Consider the following 14760-nt stretch of genomic DNA (forward strand, 5'->3'; position numbering starts at 1 on the left):
GTGGTTTACCCTGTAATCCCAGCACTCTGGGAGGCCGAGACAGGCAATCACCTGAGGTCAGGAGTTCAAGACCAGTCTGGTCAACATAGCAAAACCCCATCTCTACTAAAAAATACAAAAATTAGCTGGGTGTGGTGGTGGGTGCCCTTAGTCCCAGCTACTTGGGAGGCTGAGGCAAGAGAATCGCTTGAACCTGGAAGGTGGAGACAGCAGTGAGCCCAGATTGCGCCATCGCACTCCAGCCTGGGCAACCAAGAGTGAAACTCTGTCTCAGAACAACAACAACAACTACAACCAACCTATATCTTTACTGATTTTCTGTCTGTTGATCTGTTAATTACTGATATAGAGGAGTGTTAAGTCTCCAACTGTAATAATGGACTTGTGCTTTCAACTCTATCAGTGGGCTTTACATATTTTGTAGTCTTGTTTTTTGCACCATAAGCATTTAAGATCATTATGTCTTCTTGGAGAATTGACCCATTTTTCATATGTAATGCCCCTCTTTATCTCGGATAATTTTCTTTGGTCTGAAGCCTGCTTCATCTGTAATTAAATATAGCTACTCCAGCTTCTTTGATTAGTGTGTAGATAGTATATCTTTCTCCATTTCTTTAATTTTATTGTATTTGTATCTTTATATTGAAAGCAGACAACATTGTTTTAAAATGTAGGTTTTGTTCTTATTGAGGTATGGCAAAACCAACAGATCAGGAGATGATTGCCATTGCAAAGATAGCTTATTATTATACTCACAGATCTCAGAAGGAGGCATTTCATGCCATGAACTACATATATAAGTATCAGAGTTGGTCAGAAGGCAGAGAGAGTGATGGGGAAAACATGGGCAAGAGCCTTTATTGTGGTTACCAGGGAAAGGGATGGTGAGGCAAGGTAGGCAAGTTTAGGATTGGCTAGTCTGAGTAATTTCAGTGGGCTCTGGGGTTTAGCAGATATTCCTACTTGTCTGGTAGCTGGCCCTGGGTAATTAGGGCAAGGGAAACTAGTGACTGAGTGGGAAAGCTTTGTTAAGGAGGCAGTTGGGTTATGGTCTCTGGTTGATTGGTTTGCATATGGAAGGTATGCTATCAGGTGAATCCTTTACTATCTTTAGGAATTGGCTAATGCTAGTGGGGGCAGTTCCTCCAGGGTTAGCAAGGACCCAGGATATCAAAGCATTAAGTACAAAAAGAATTGATATCGTTACTGTGTTAAGTCTTTCAATCTGTGAACATGGAATGTCTCTCCATTTATTTAGATCTCATTTATTTAGATCTTTGAACCTTTTTAATTTTTATTTTTATTTACATATTTATTTTGAGACAGAGTCTTGCTCTGCCACCCAGGCTGGAGTACAGTGGCATGATCTTGGCTCAATGCAATCTCTACCTCCTCCCGGGTTCAAGCCATTCTCCTGCCTCAGCTCCCGAATAGCTGGGATTACAGGTGCACACCACCAAGCCTGGCTAATTTTTGTATTCTTAATAGTGATGGGATTTCACCGCGCTGGCCAGGCTGGTCTCGAACTCCTGATCTCAGGTGATCTGCCTGCCTCTGCCTCCCAGTGCTGGGGTTACAGGTGTGAGCCACTGCACCCGGCCAAGATCTTCTTCAACCTTTTAAAATCAGCATTTTGTAGTTTTCAGCATTCAAGCCCTGTACATGTTTTGATAGATTTACGCCTAAGTTTTTTTTTAAGCAATTGTATATAGTATTTTGTTTGTTTTGTGTGAGATAGGGTCTTGGTGTGTCACTCAGGCTGGAATGCAGCAGCACAATCATGGCTCACTGCAGCCTCAACCTCCCAGGCTCAAGCAATTCTCCCACCTCAGCCTCCCAAGTAGCTGGGACTACAGGTGTTTACCACCAGACTCAGCTAATTTAAAAATTTTTGTAGACATGAGGTCTCACTATGTTGCCCAGACTGTTCTTAAACTCCTGAGGTCAACTAATCCTCCTGCCTTGGCCTTACAAAGTGCTGGGGTTACAGGCATGAGCAACTGCACCCAGACAGTATTGTGTTTTTAATTTGGTGTCCACCTGTTTATTGGTAGTATTTAGAAATACAGTAGATTCTTCTATGTTTTTCTTGTATGTGGTGACCTTGCTGAATACACACATCAGTTCTAGGAGTATTTTTGTGTTCCTTGGGATTTTCAACATACACAATCATGTCAACTGCATTTAGGGATGGTATCATTTTTTTTCTATCTGATCTACATGCCTTTTTTTCCTTTTTTTGTCTTTATTGCTCTGCTAGAACTTCTATCACTATATTGAGTAAGAGTGGTGACAGAAGACATTCTTGCCTTTGTTCTTGATTGTAAGAAACAATTCAGTCTTTCGCCATGAAGTATAATGTTACCAGTAGTTTTTTTGTAGATGATTTTTATCAAGTTGAGGGACATCCTTTTCTTAGTCAGTTTGGGCTGCTGCAACAAAGTACCCTAGGCTTGGGGGTTTATAAATAACAGAAATTTATTTTTCATGGTTTAGAGGCTAGAAGTTCGAGATCAGAGTGCCAGAATGGTTGGGTTCTGGTGTGGGACACTTGTTGGAAATTTGTTTAACATAGTTGCTGCCTTGGCATTCACTGTTAGGTCTGACATAAGTTGTTTGAAACTGTGTTGTACTCCCATCACCTTTAGCCTAGTTAAAACTTCCCTTTGCTATGTGGTTGTGTGCCATAGAGCCCACTTGTTCCTCATCTCACAGGCCTAAAACTCAATATGCCCTACAGCTGCTGACCATGATAAAACCTAATGGTCAACACTAGAATCATGTAAGTTCCCTGACTCAGGCATGTTTTCTTTAAGCTCGTCAATCCATAAACCTGTGGGAAAGCCCAAGGGGTAATGCCCATGAGGCATAGTTCTGCATGTCTTCTCTCTTTCTCACTCCCTTCCTGGTGATTGAATTCTTTGCCTCCTCTGTGCTTCTCATCAGCTTCTTGTTAGGAGAATAATAACCAATAATTTCTCTGAGACCTGTGAGTAATACATTTTTGCTGTTTTGTGCATTTTGGTTTCACTTCCTCATGGTGTCTCACCTAACCAACACACCTGAATTTACCATTCCTCCTGGTCAGGGCCCTTCTAGAGAGTAGCTATCTTGGCTTTAGCTACTTAACTGAGAGAGCTCAAGACCAAATTAGAAAGAAGTTATAACAATAAAAATCATAACAGCCCTCTTCCATGTTGCAGATTGCTAACTTCTTGTATCCTTACATGGCAGACACAGAGCAAAAGAGCTCTCTGGGGATATCTTTTTCAGGACACTAATCTCATTCATGAGGGCTCCACTCTCATGAGTTAATTATCTGCCAAAGGTCCTACCTCCTAATCACCATTACATTGGGGGTTAGAATTTCAACACATGAGTTTATAGGGACACAATCATTCTGTCCGTAACACCCTGCTTGTTTCTATTTTTCTGAGAGATTTTTTTTTTTAATAAATGGTTGATTTTTCAAGTGATTTTTCTGCATTGATTGATACGATCATGTGATTTTTTTTCATTGGCCTAAACGTATGGATTACTTTGATTGATTTTTTAATATTGAAGAACTCTTTTATCCTAGAATAAACTTCAATTGGTCATTGTGTATAATAATTCTTTTTATATATTGCTGAATTCTGTGTTGTAATATTTTGCTAAGGATTTTTATGTTGATGTTGATGAGAGATATTGATTTGTAGTTTTCTTTTTTGCGCTTTGTTTCACTTTATTATAATAGTTTCATAAAATAAATGAGCAAGTATTCTTTCCTTTTCTATTTTTGGAAAAGGTTATGTAGAATTAGTGACAATTCTTTAAGTTTCTGGTTGAATTCTTTAGTGAAACCATCCATGCTTGGTGATTTTTTGTGGGTGAGTTTTTTAAATTACACATTTAATTTTCTTAATATTCAAATTATATTATTAATAGCATAATATAATTTGTAATAGTTGTTTTTAAGTAATTGGTTTATTTTATCTAAGTTGTGAGATTTATGTTATGTAGAGTTGTTTGTTATTATCACTTTGACGTCTGTAGGATCTGTAGTAACTACTATTTTACTCCTGATTTTGGTAATTTATTTTTTCTCTCTTTTTGTCTTTGTCAGTCTGCTGGAAGATTGTCAATTTTGTTAATCTTGTCAAGGAAGAAATTCTTTATATCACTGACTTGTTTCTAATTTCATTTACTTCTCTTCTATTTTCTTCCTTCTCATTGCTTTAAGTTTATTTTCCTCTTTTTTCTCTTCTTTATTCTCAAATTGGGAACTTAGAGTATTGACTTGACTTTCCTTCTTTTCTAATGTATACATTTAATGCTGTAAATTTTCCTCTCATTGCTGCTTTATGTGTATCCCACAAATTTTGATATGTTGTTTTATTTTCATTATTAAATACATTTTTTATTTCCCTTGAGACTTCCTCTTTGACACAGATTATTTACAGCATTTTGTTTTTTTAAGATTCTAAGTGTTTGGAGATCTTCCTGTTGTCTTTCCATTATTGATTTCTAGCTTGATTCCACTGTAATTGGAGAAGACACTATGATTTCTCTTCTTTTAACACACTATGATTTCTCTCCTTTTAAATTTGTCAAGGTTTGTTGTATGGCCTGGGAAGTGTATTCTGCTGCTATTAGGTGGAATATTATATAAATATTAGTTACATCTTTTTAGTTGATGATGTTGTTGAGTTCATATATACCCTTGCTGATTTTCTATCTCTTTATTCCATCAAAATTTTATGTAACCATTGTATTTCTCTTTTCAGTTCTAATAATTTTTACTTTACATATTTTATAGCCTTGTTTTTTTGCATAAACATTAATTATTGCTATGTCTTCTTGGTACAATCATGACATAATGTTGCTATATATCCCTGGTAATTTTCTTTGTTCTGAAGTCAACTTTATATGATATTGATATAGCCCCTCCTGCTTTCTTTTGGTTAATGTTTGCCTGCTATATCTTTTTTTATTTGTTTACTTTCAACCTATCTACATTGTATATTTGAAATAAATTTATTGTAGACATCATATGTTTGAGTCATGTTTTTTAATCCAATTTTTTTGTCAGTCTTTATCTCTAAATTGGTATATGTAGACCATTTGTATTTAATTTTTTATTCGCATGTTAGCCCTTAAGTCTGCTGTTCTTTTCTGCTTATTCTATCTTATCTATCTTATATTTCACTCTTATCTTCTTCCTGCTTTCTTACTGCTTTTCCAAACATTTTTTTACCATTCTGCTTTAATTTACCTGTAGTGTTTTGAGTTTATTTATGTGCAGCTTTTTTATTATTTAATTTACATATTCCATTATGCATACACAATAGTCCATAGATGTTGACATTTTACCAGTTCAAGTAAAGCGTAGAAACCTTACCTCCCTTTAGATTCCACCCCCATTTATATTTGCCTTAAATATTTCTTCTAAGTATTTAGAAAGATATTTAGATATATAAACATTTAATATTTAGACATTTAAAACTATATCAGACAATGTAATAATTTTTGCTTCAACTGTCAATCGTAATTAAGAAAACTCAAAAGAATAAGAAGTATATTCTATTTATCTTTATTTTCTCTCTTCCCATTGTTCTTTTTTCCTTCAGATGTTCTAAAATTCCTTTCTCATTTTCTTCCTGTTTAGAGAACTGCCTTTAGCTATTCTTTAGGGAAGACTTTTTTTTTTTGAGACAAATTCTTAGTATTCCTTCATCTGAGAATACTATATCTTAATTTCCTCTTTATTCCTATAGGATAATTCACTGGGTATAGAATTATTCCCATAGGAAAATTCACTGGGTATAGAATTCTGCATTGACCATTCTTTCCACTCAGAACCCAGAGAATGTGTGCCACTTTTTTCTGGCCTCTAGGGTTTCTAATGAAAAATCTGCTGCTATTCAAAGTATTTTCCCCCTAAAGATAAGGTGTCATTTCTCTCTTGCTGCTTTCTAGATTTTTTTTTTTTTTTTTTTGGTCTTCTGTTTTTAGAAATTTTAGTATGGTGTGTCTTGGTGTGCATTTCTTTGAGTTTATCATCATTGTGATTTATTCATTTCTTGAATATGTTTGCTATTGTCCTTTGCCAAATTTTGGAAGTTTTCAGCTATTATTTCTTTAAGTACTTTTTCAGGCTCACCCCGTTCCTCCAATCCTTGGATGATAATGATATGAATGGTACATATGTTGTTATGGTTGCAGAGGTTCTTGAGACTCTTCATTTTTTTCAGACTTTTCTGTCTGTTTTAAAGATTGGGTTATTTCCATTGTTCTCTCTTCCAGTTTACTGATTTATTTTTCTTCCATTCTGCTGTTGAGCCCATCCATTGAGTTTTAAATTTTAGTTACGTTTTTCACTCCTAAAATTTCCATTTGGTTTTTCTTTTCATTTGCTAAGACTTTCTATTCATTAACTAAGACTTTCTATTCCTTTGATGATACTTTCTATTTTTTCATTTGTTTCAAGTGTGTTCATAAATACTTGTTGAAGGATTTTTATGATGTTTGCTTTAAACTCTTTGTCAGATAATTCTAACATTGATGTTGGTGTATAGGGGCTTTTTTCCATTCAAGTTAACATTTTCGTGGTTCTTGGTATTATGAGTGACTTTCAATTGAAACCTGGACATTTGGGGTATTGTAAGAGTCTGTATCTTTTCTAAACTTCCATTTTAGCAGGCTTTGTTTGACACTGTTCTGGCAGGGGAAAGTGGGAGTCACTGCCTGATTATTTCCAGGTGGGAGTAGAAGTCTATATTTGCCACTTGACCTCCAATGACATCAGGGCAAGTTGTGTCTTCATTACCATGGGGCAGTGATAGGAGCTCCAGTTTCCATTGACAACACCATGGCTAGAAGGTATAAGAATGCTTCATTAGTGCTACACATGTGGCCTACACTGACACAACAGAGTGGAGGTTGTTCTCATTACTGCTGGGGAGTGATAAAAGTTTTGACTCTTCACCAGTCCAACTCTGACTACTCCAGTGGGAAGAGGGAGGTATACTTTGTTACTACTGGATAGGTTGGAATTCCAGGATCCCCAGCTGGTCTCCACTGACACTGTAGGAAGGGGACCACTATCATTATGTTTGGTAGGGATGAAAGTCCTGCCTGCCTGCTGGGGCTTCTCTGACACCATACACAGTGAAAGGTCAGGGATTTGGGATACCTTGTTACAGCCTAGTGAGGGTGGAAGACTAGGCTCCCTCTTGGCCTTTGTCACATAGGTGGGGCTACAATTTTTTCTGTGCTTGGCTGGAGTAGAATGGCTGCCATCTAAAAGCTTTCTTTCTTTCAAGGCTATGCTTTTCCTGGTCGTTTGGCTAAAGAGAGGAGGCTTCTTTTGGGGATTTTTTCTTGCCTGTGCCCATCAGTGTTCCCAGGTTGCTGACTTCTTCAGCTCCATATCTGGAATATATATATACCCATTCCTTCTCTTCACCTTTCAAAGACTGCTTATGTTTGTTGTTTTCTAAAATTTCCAGTGTTTTTAGTTGAATTTAGCAGGAAGAATAGGGAAAAGTGTGCTCCCTCTATCTATAAAGATAAAGAAGTAAGAGTTTCCTTCATTCTGTTTTTAAAATAAGAGTTTATTAAGTAGTGCGGTAGGCAGAACAATAGTCCCAGAAATTTGTGCACACCCCAATCCCTGGAACCTGTGAATGTGTTACCTAACATGGCAAAAGAGATTTTCCAGATGTGATTACAATGGGGATTTTCAGATGGAGAGATTATCCTGGATAATCTTATTGGGCCCAGTCTAATCACATGGGGTACTAAAAAGTAAAAGATCTTTTCCAGCTGTGGTCTGGGAGAGAGATGTGATGACAGAAGAAGGTCAGCGGGAATGCAATCAATGTTGCTGTCTTTGAAGATGAAGGAAAGGTTGTGGTGGCCCCCAGAAACTGAAAAAATCAAGGAAACAAATTCTCCTTTAGAACCTTCAGAAAGGAACAAAGCCCTATCAACTTCTTGGTTTTAGCTCAGTGACATCTGTTAGGCCTCTAATCTACTGAACTGTAAGATAAATTTGCATTGTTTTAAGCTACTGTGATTTGTTACAGCAGCAAGAGAAAACTTAATACAATAGTATAGTATTTCTGTATAGCAATAATCAAATCAGACCTTTTTCTGAAGGCTGATCATCTTATTTCAACTTGAATTTTAAAAGAATAAAGACAAAAATTACCTCTGGAGGTTATCATTGCCTATCTTCTGAAAAATAGTACAGTTTTTGATGGTTAAGAATTCCAAAATGAGATATGTGCATCTTTCATGTGCTTGGTACATAAGATATTCAATAAATGTCTATTAAAGTTGTTGGAAACTGGAGGAAAATAAATACAAATGATGAAATGTCATTTTAAAAATCTTTAGAATGTATGAACCATCCATTTGAATATTTTATCATTGTATCATGTTTGTATTTTGTAGATAGTGAAACTAGTTCTCTAATGGACATAGAAAATGTAATTCTGGCAAAAATCCATGAAGATGAGGAAGACCACTCAGATGCAATATTAAAATCTGACAAATTTCATCAGGACTTATTTTTTATGGAACGAGTTCTAATGGAAAATATATTTCAGCCCAAACTTGCAGCTTATCATCAGCTTCCTGTTTTAAAAGGTATTTTTTAAAAAAAACATGTTTAGGCTGGGTGCAGTTGCTTATGCTTATAATCCCAGTACTTTGGGAGGCTGAGGAAGAGGATTGCTTGGGCCCAGGAGTTCAAGGTTGTAGCAAGCTATGATCATGCCACTGCACTCTAGCCTGGGTGACAGAGCAAGACCTTGTCTCTTAAAAAAAGAAAAAGAAGATATCATGTTTAGACAAACTCAAATAATTTTTAAAATGTAAGGATTTTAGTATATATTTCTAAATGTAATCTCCAGATTGAGTTATCATTATCAGAGGACATGTTTCTAAAGCTTTCAGCACTAAATGCGTGAGTAGCACTAGAGTCCAGACTAGGATGCCCACAGAAGCAGATTGTCTCAGATTCAAAACTTCCTAAGCATCTATAGCTCTTTCTTCTCCCTTATTCCTGCATTCAATTACTTAGTCATTTTTACAGTATCTCTCATATTCAACCTCTTCTTTTCCATTGTCATTGTTACTTTCTAAGTTCTTACTTTTATTACTACTCCCAAATCTATTGCAGAAGCATTCTTCCTGTTCTCATTGCTACAAATCGCATCTCATATGATCACAGAATATTTTAAAGGATTTTAGAGATTATCTTAATCAACCTTTAATCATGTATTAAAAAATACATGAATGAAGAAACTGAAGGCTATAGAAACTTTGTGAGGTTAATAGTAAGTGGAAAAGCTAGGCATTCAACCAAGGTCTTTTGATCTCAAGTTCCAGTACTCTTTCTACTTTATCAGCCCACTTTGCTGATGTATCCTAAATCACTCAAAAAACCTTCAATGCCTTCACATTGCCTAGAATAAATTACAAAGCTCAAAGTGTATCATTCAAAAGATATCTGCAATATGGCCACAGATTACTTTGTATTATCATATTGCTTTGGAGACTCTAAAAGTTAGCTATATTTAGACTTATCTGGTAATCCTCAGATAGAACCTACATTTTCCTGCCTTAGTACTTTTAGTTGGAATTTGCTTGACAGTCTACCCTTATCCCCACCCCATGTTTGCCTATTGTATTTCCAGCTTTCAAAGATGGATTAAGGAAACTTCCTTTATGAAATTTATCTTGATTCTTCAAGTCAAAATTAATCTATATGGTTACATTTAAAAAGAAAAAGGTTACAGAATAGTATGTGTGACAAATGGTTGTAAATCTTTTTGCCTGCATGCATCTAGAAGAATATTGAAAAACTGTGTTCCTTCTCTCATATTAGGTTGATATTTAAAGATTTTTATCACTTATATATATAGATTTTTCATCCTATATTTAAAGAGTTGTAAGGTTGCAATTCACATAGTACTGTATATATTGACATTTACAAAACAAAATGTAAATGTAACAATGTAAATGTTACTGTTGGCACATCACTTCTTTCAACACATCTAAGAAATAAAAATACCATAGCAAATGTTTTATTGAGGTAAGATTTATATACGATGAAATATATATATTTTAAATTGTATATAAAAATACATTTTGAAAATGTATAAACCAGAGTTACCAATACCCTAATCAAGACAGAGGACATATCTATTAACCCTAAGAGTTACCTTGTGCTGTTTTCCAAGTAAACCTTAACCCCACCCCCCAACCCCCACCACACACACACACACACGCATTGCTCTGATTTCTGTCAATATAGATTAACTTTCCCTATTCTGGTATGTCATATAAGTGGGTTCATAAAGTAAGTATTCTTTTGAGTCTGGCTTCTTGCATTCAATATTAATGTTTTTGAGATTTCCTAGGTTGATTCATGTATAAGTAGTTCATTTTTTTCCTAGTAATGCTCTAGTAGATGAATATACCATAATGATTTGTTTATCCATTCACACACTGAGGGACACTTGCATATTTTCAGTCTGGGGATATTTAGAGTAAAGCTGGTACAAACATTTTTGTGTGAGCCTTTTGGTAAATGGATGTTTTAATTTTTCTTGTGAAAATACCTACAAATGGGATTATTGGATTATTGGGAATATGTTTAACTTTTTAAGAAACAGTGAAATACTTTTCCAAAGTGGTTATACCATCTTATACTGCCACAACAATGTATAAGAGTCTCAGTTGCTCCACATTCTTTATAACACCTGATGTTGGCAATCCTTTTAGTGTTGTTCTAAAAACTGAGTTCTTGTTTATGTGGTTTATTTTGGTCACTTGAATATCTTCTGTTTACTGTTTGGTCAAGTCTCTTACCAATTTTAAAATTGAGTTGCCTTTTTATTTTTTTAATTTTTCTTTTTTTTTTTTTTTTTTGAGATGGAGTTTCGCTCTGTCACCCAGGCTGGAGTGCAAAGGCACGATCTTGGCTCACTGCAACCTCCACCTCCTGGGTTCCAGTGATTCCTGCCTCAGCCTCCCAAGTAGCTGGGATTACAGGCACCCACCACCACACCTGGCTAATTTTTGTAGTTTAGTAGAGACCGGGTTTCACCGTGTTGGTCAGGCTGGTCTCGAACTCTTGACCTCAGGTGATCCGCCCTCCTCAGCCTCCCAGAGTGCTGGGATTACAGGGCATGAGCCACTGTGCCCAGCCTGAATTGTCTTTTAAAAAATCAAGTTGTAAGAGCTTATTTTTATATATTCTGGATACAAACCCTTTGTCAGTTACATATTTTGCAAATATTTAAATCTATGGCTTGCCAATTTATTTTCTTAAAATTTTTTTGATGAACAGAAGTTTTTTATTTTTGCGAAATCTAATCTGCCAATTTTTTTCTTTTGTAATTAATTCTTTCCATGAGCTCTCTAACAAATCTTTGCCTGCCCCAAGTTTGCAAATTTGTACTTCTCAGTTTTCTTATAGAAGCTGTATAGTTTTAGCTTTTATGTTTAGGTCTACTATCTATATTGGATTATTTATTTATTTATTTATTCATTTTTTGAGACAGAGTCTTACTCTCTGGCCCAGACTGGAGTGCAATGGCTCTATCTCAGCTCACCGCAACCTCCGCCTCCCGGGCTCAAGGGATTCTCCCACCTCAGCCTCCCTAGTAGCTGGGATTATAGGTGCACGCCACTACCACCTGGCTAATTTTTGTATTGTTAGTAGAGACGGGGTTTCACCATTGTTGGCCAAGCTAGTCTTGAACTCCTGACCTCAAATGATCCACCCGCCTCAGCCTCCCAAAGTGCTGGGAGTACAGGTGTGAGCCACTGCGCCCAGGCCTATTTTTATTTTTAATAAATTTATTGTGTATATTTAAGGTATACAACATGATGTTTTAAGATAAATATATATAGTAAAAAGATCATTATAGTGAAGCACGTTAACATATCTTTCATGTTATCTATTTTGAATTAATTTTTTTTATGAATGGACTAATGTAAGGTTTAAAGTTTTTTTTTTTTTTTTTGAATCTCCAGTTGTTTCAGCACCATTTTAAATAAGAGTTGTTCCCACTCTGGGATTATAAACATGAGCCACTGTTCCTGGCTCCTTTTCTAGTTTCTTAAAATGGAAAATTGGATCATTGATTTCACATTTTTTTCTTGTCTAATATAGGTATTTAATATTTCAAGACTTAGTATAAAGCTATCGTGGTCAAGACAGCATGCTATTGGCAAGAGAATAAACAAAAATATAGAATAGAACAGAATAGAGAGCCTAGTAATAGATCTGCCAAAATATAGTCAGCTGATCTTTGACAAAAGATGAAAGGCAATACAATAGAAAAAAGATAGTCTTTCAACGAATGGTACTAAATACGAACCTAGACATAGACTTCACACCTGTCACAAAAATTAACTCAAATGGATCATAGACCTGAATGTAAAATGCAAAACTATGAAACTCCTAGAAGATAACATAGGAGAAACACTAGATGACCTTGGGTCTTACAATGACTTTTAAAATACAACACCAAATGCATGATCCATTGAGAGACATAATTGATAAGCTGGGCCTCATTAAGATTAAAAACTTCTGCTCTGCAAAAGACACTGTCAAGAGAATAAGAAGACAAGTCACATACTGAAGATAATATTTTCAAAAGACATTTCTGATACATTACTATTATCCAAAATATACAAAGAGCTCTTAAAACCCAACAATAAGAAAATAAACAACATGATTAAAAATGGGCAAAAGACCTGAAGAAATACCTCACTGAAGAAAATATACATATGCCAAAGTAGCATACAAAAAGATACTCAACATCATATTATTATATTCTCTTCTTCTTGTTCTTCTTCATCCTCCTCTTCCTCCTCCTCCCCCCCACCCCCCCGCCTTTTTTTTTTTTTTTTTGAGACAGAGTCTTGCTTTGTCACCCAGGCTGGAGTACAGTGGCACAATCACGGCTCATTGTAGCCTCAGCTTCCCTGGCTCAAGCGATCCTCCTGCCTCAGCCTCCCGGGTAGCTAAGACCACAGGCGTGCACCACCACACCCAGCTAATTTTTTTAAATGTTCTGTAGAGATGAGGTCTCGCTTTGTTGCCCAGGCTGGTCTTAAACTCCTGAACTCAAGCTACCCTCCCACCTTGGCCTCCCAAAGTGCTGGGATTACAGGTGTGAGCCACTACACCTGACCTTTCAATATCAGATTTCATTAGGGAATTGCAAATTAAAACAACAATGAGGTATCACTACACACTTAATTAGAATGGGCAAATCCAAAACACTGACAGCACTCAAAGCTGGTGGAGATGTGGAGCAACAAGAAGTCTTATTCATGCTGATGGGAATGCACAATGGTATATCCACTTTGGAAGATTGTTTGGCAGTTTCTTATAAAGCTAAACATACTCTTGTCTGGGTGTGGTAGCTCACACCTGTAATCCCAGCACTTTGGGAGGCTGAGGTGGGCAGGCCACTTGAGGAAAGGAGTTCAAGACAAGCCTGGCCAACATAGTGAAACCCTGGCTCTACTTACTAAAAATACAAAAAAATTGGCCGAGTATGGTGGCAGGCACCTGTAATCCCAGCTACTTATTAGGCTGAAGCATGAGAATTGCTTGAACCCAGGAGGTAGAGGTTGCAGTGAGTCGAGATGGTGCCGCTGCACTCCAACCAGGACAACAGAGTGAGACTCTGTCTTCAGAAACAAAACAAAACAAACAAACAAAAAAACCCAAACATACTCTTACCGTATGATTTAGTAATCACTCCTGTTGATTAACTAAATGAGCTGAAAACTGTGTCCACACCAAACCTGCACATGGGTATTTATAGCAGTTTTACTCATAATTGCCCCAACTTGGAAGCAACCAAGATGCCCTTCAGTAGGTAAATGGATAAATGAACTATGATACATCCAGACAATGGAATATTATTCATCACTAAGTTATCAAGCCAGAAGCAGACCTGGAGGAAATTTGAATGCATATTACTCTGCAAATGAAGCCAATTTGAAAGGCCACATACGTGTGACTCCAACTATATAACGTTTTGGGAAAAGGCAAAATATGGAGACAGTAAAATGATCAGTAGTTTCCAGGGACGAGGGACCAGAGAGGGATGAACAGGAAGAACACAGAAGATTTTTAGGTCAGTGAAACTATTCCATATGGTACTACAATGGCAGATACGTGTCATTATACACGTTTGTCAAAGCTTATAGAATATACAATACTGTGAGTGAACCCTAAAATTTAAAATGTAAAACTATGGACTTTGAATGATAATGATAGTAAACCAGAAGCCGTAGCACATTCTTGGAGGGACTTCAGAGATTACTGCCACTGTCAAGGACTTGAAATATGCAGGGATGTTGATACCCACCACATTTCTCATTCAACTCACATATGTGGCATATGTAGAAAAGAGATGGATCTTGGCCAAGTGCAGTGGCTCATGTCTGTAATCACAGCACTTTGGGAGGCTGAGACATGAGGATTGCTTAGGCCAGGAGTTCAAGACCAGCCTGGGAAATATAGTAAGACCCCCGCCCCCATCTCTAAAAAATAAAAATAAATAAATTTAAAAACAGATGGATCTTGGAGAATGACAGTGGATTATTATTATAAACTTAACCAGGTGGTGACTCCAATTGCAACTGTTGTTCCGTAAGACATTCATTAAGGAAATTAAGACATCTCCCTTGTACCTGGTGCATAGCTATTGACAAGGCAAATGCTTTTTTTTCCAGCAA

The 14760-nt window shown here is 36.5% G+C and overlaps 1 protein-coding gene across 1 annotated transcript in view; it reads left to right on the forward strand.

Moving 5' to 3' along the window:
* DNAI4 (dynein axonemal intermediate chain 4) overlaps positions 1 to 14760 on the forward strand; it is a 112688-nt gene that overhangs the window by 69766 nt on the left and 28162 nt on the right. The window contains 1 exon segment of the mRNA XM_003806952.6: positions 8440 to 8634. Within this exon segment, the coding sequence (XP_003807000.3) occupies positions 8440 to 8634 (195 nt within the window).

This window comes from Pan paniscus, chromosome 1 (assembly GCF_029289425.2).
Source record: "Pan paniscus chromosome 1, NHGRI_mPanPan1-v2.0_pri, whole genome shotgun sequence".
Taxonomy (NCBI): Eukaryota; Metazoa; Chordata; class Mammalia; order Primates; family Hominidae; genus Pan; species Pan paniscus.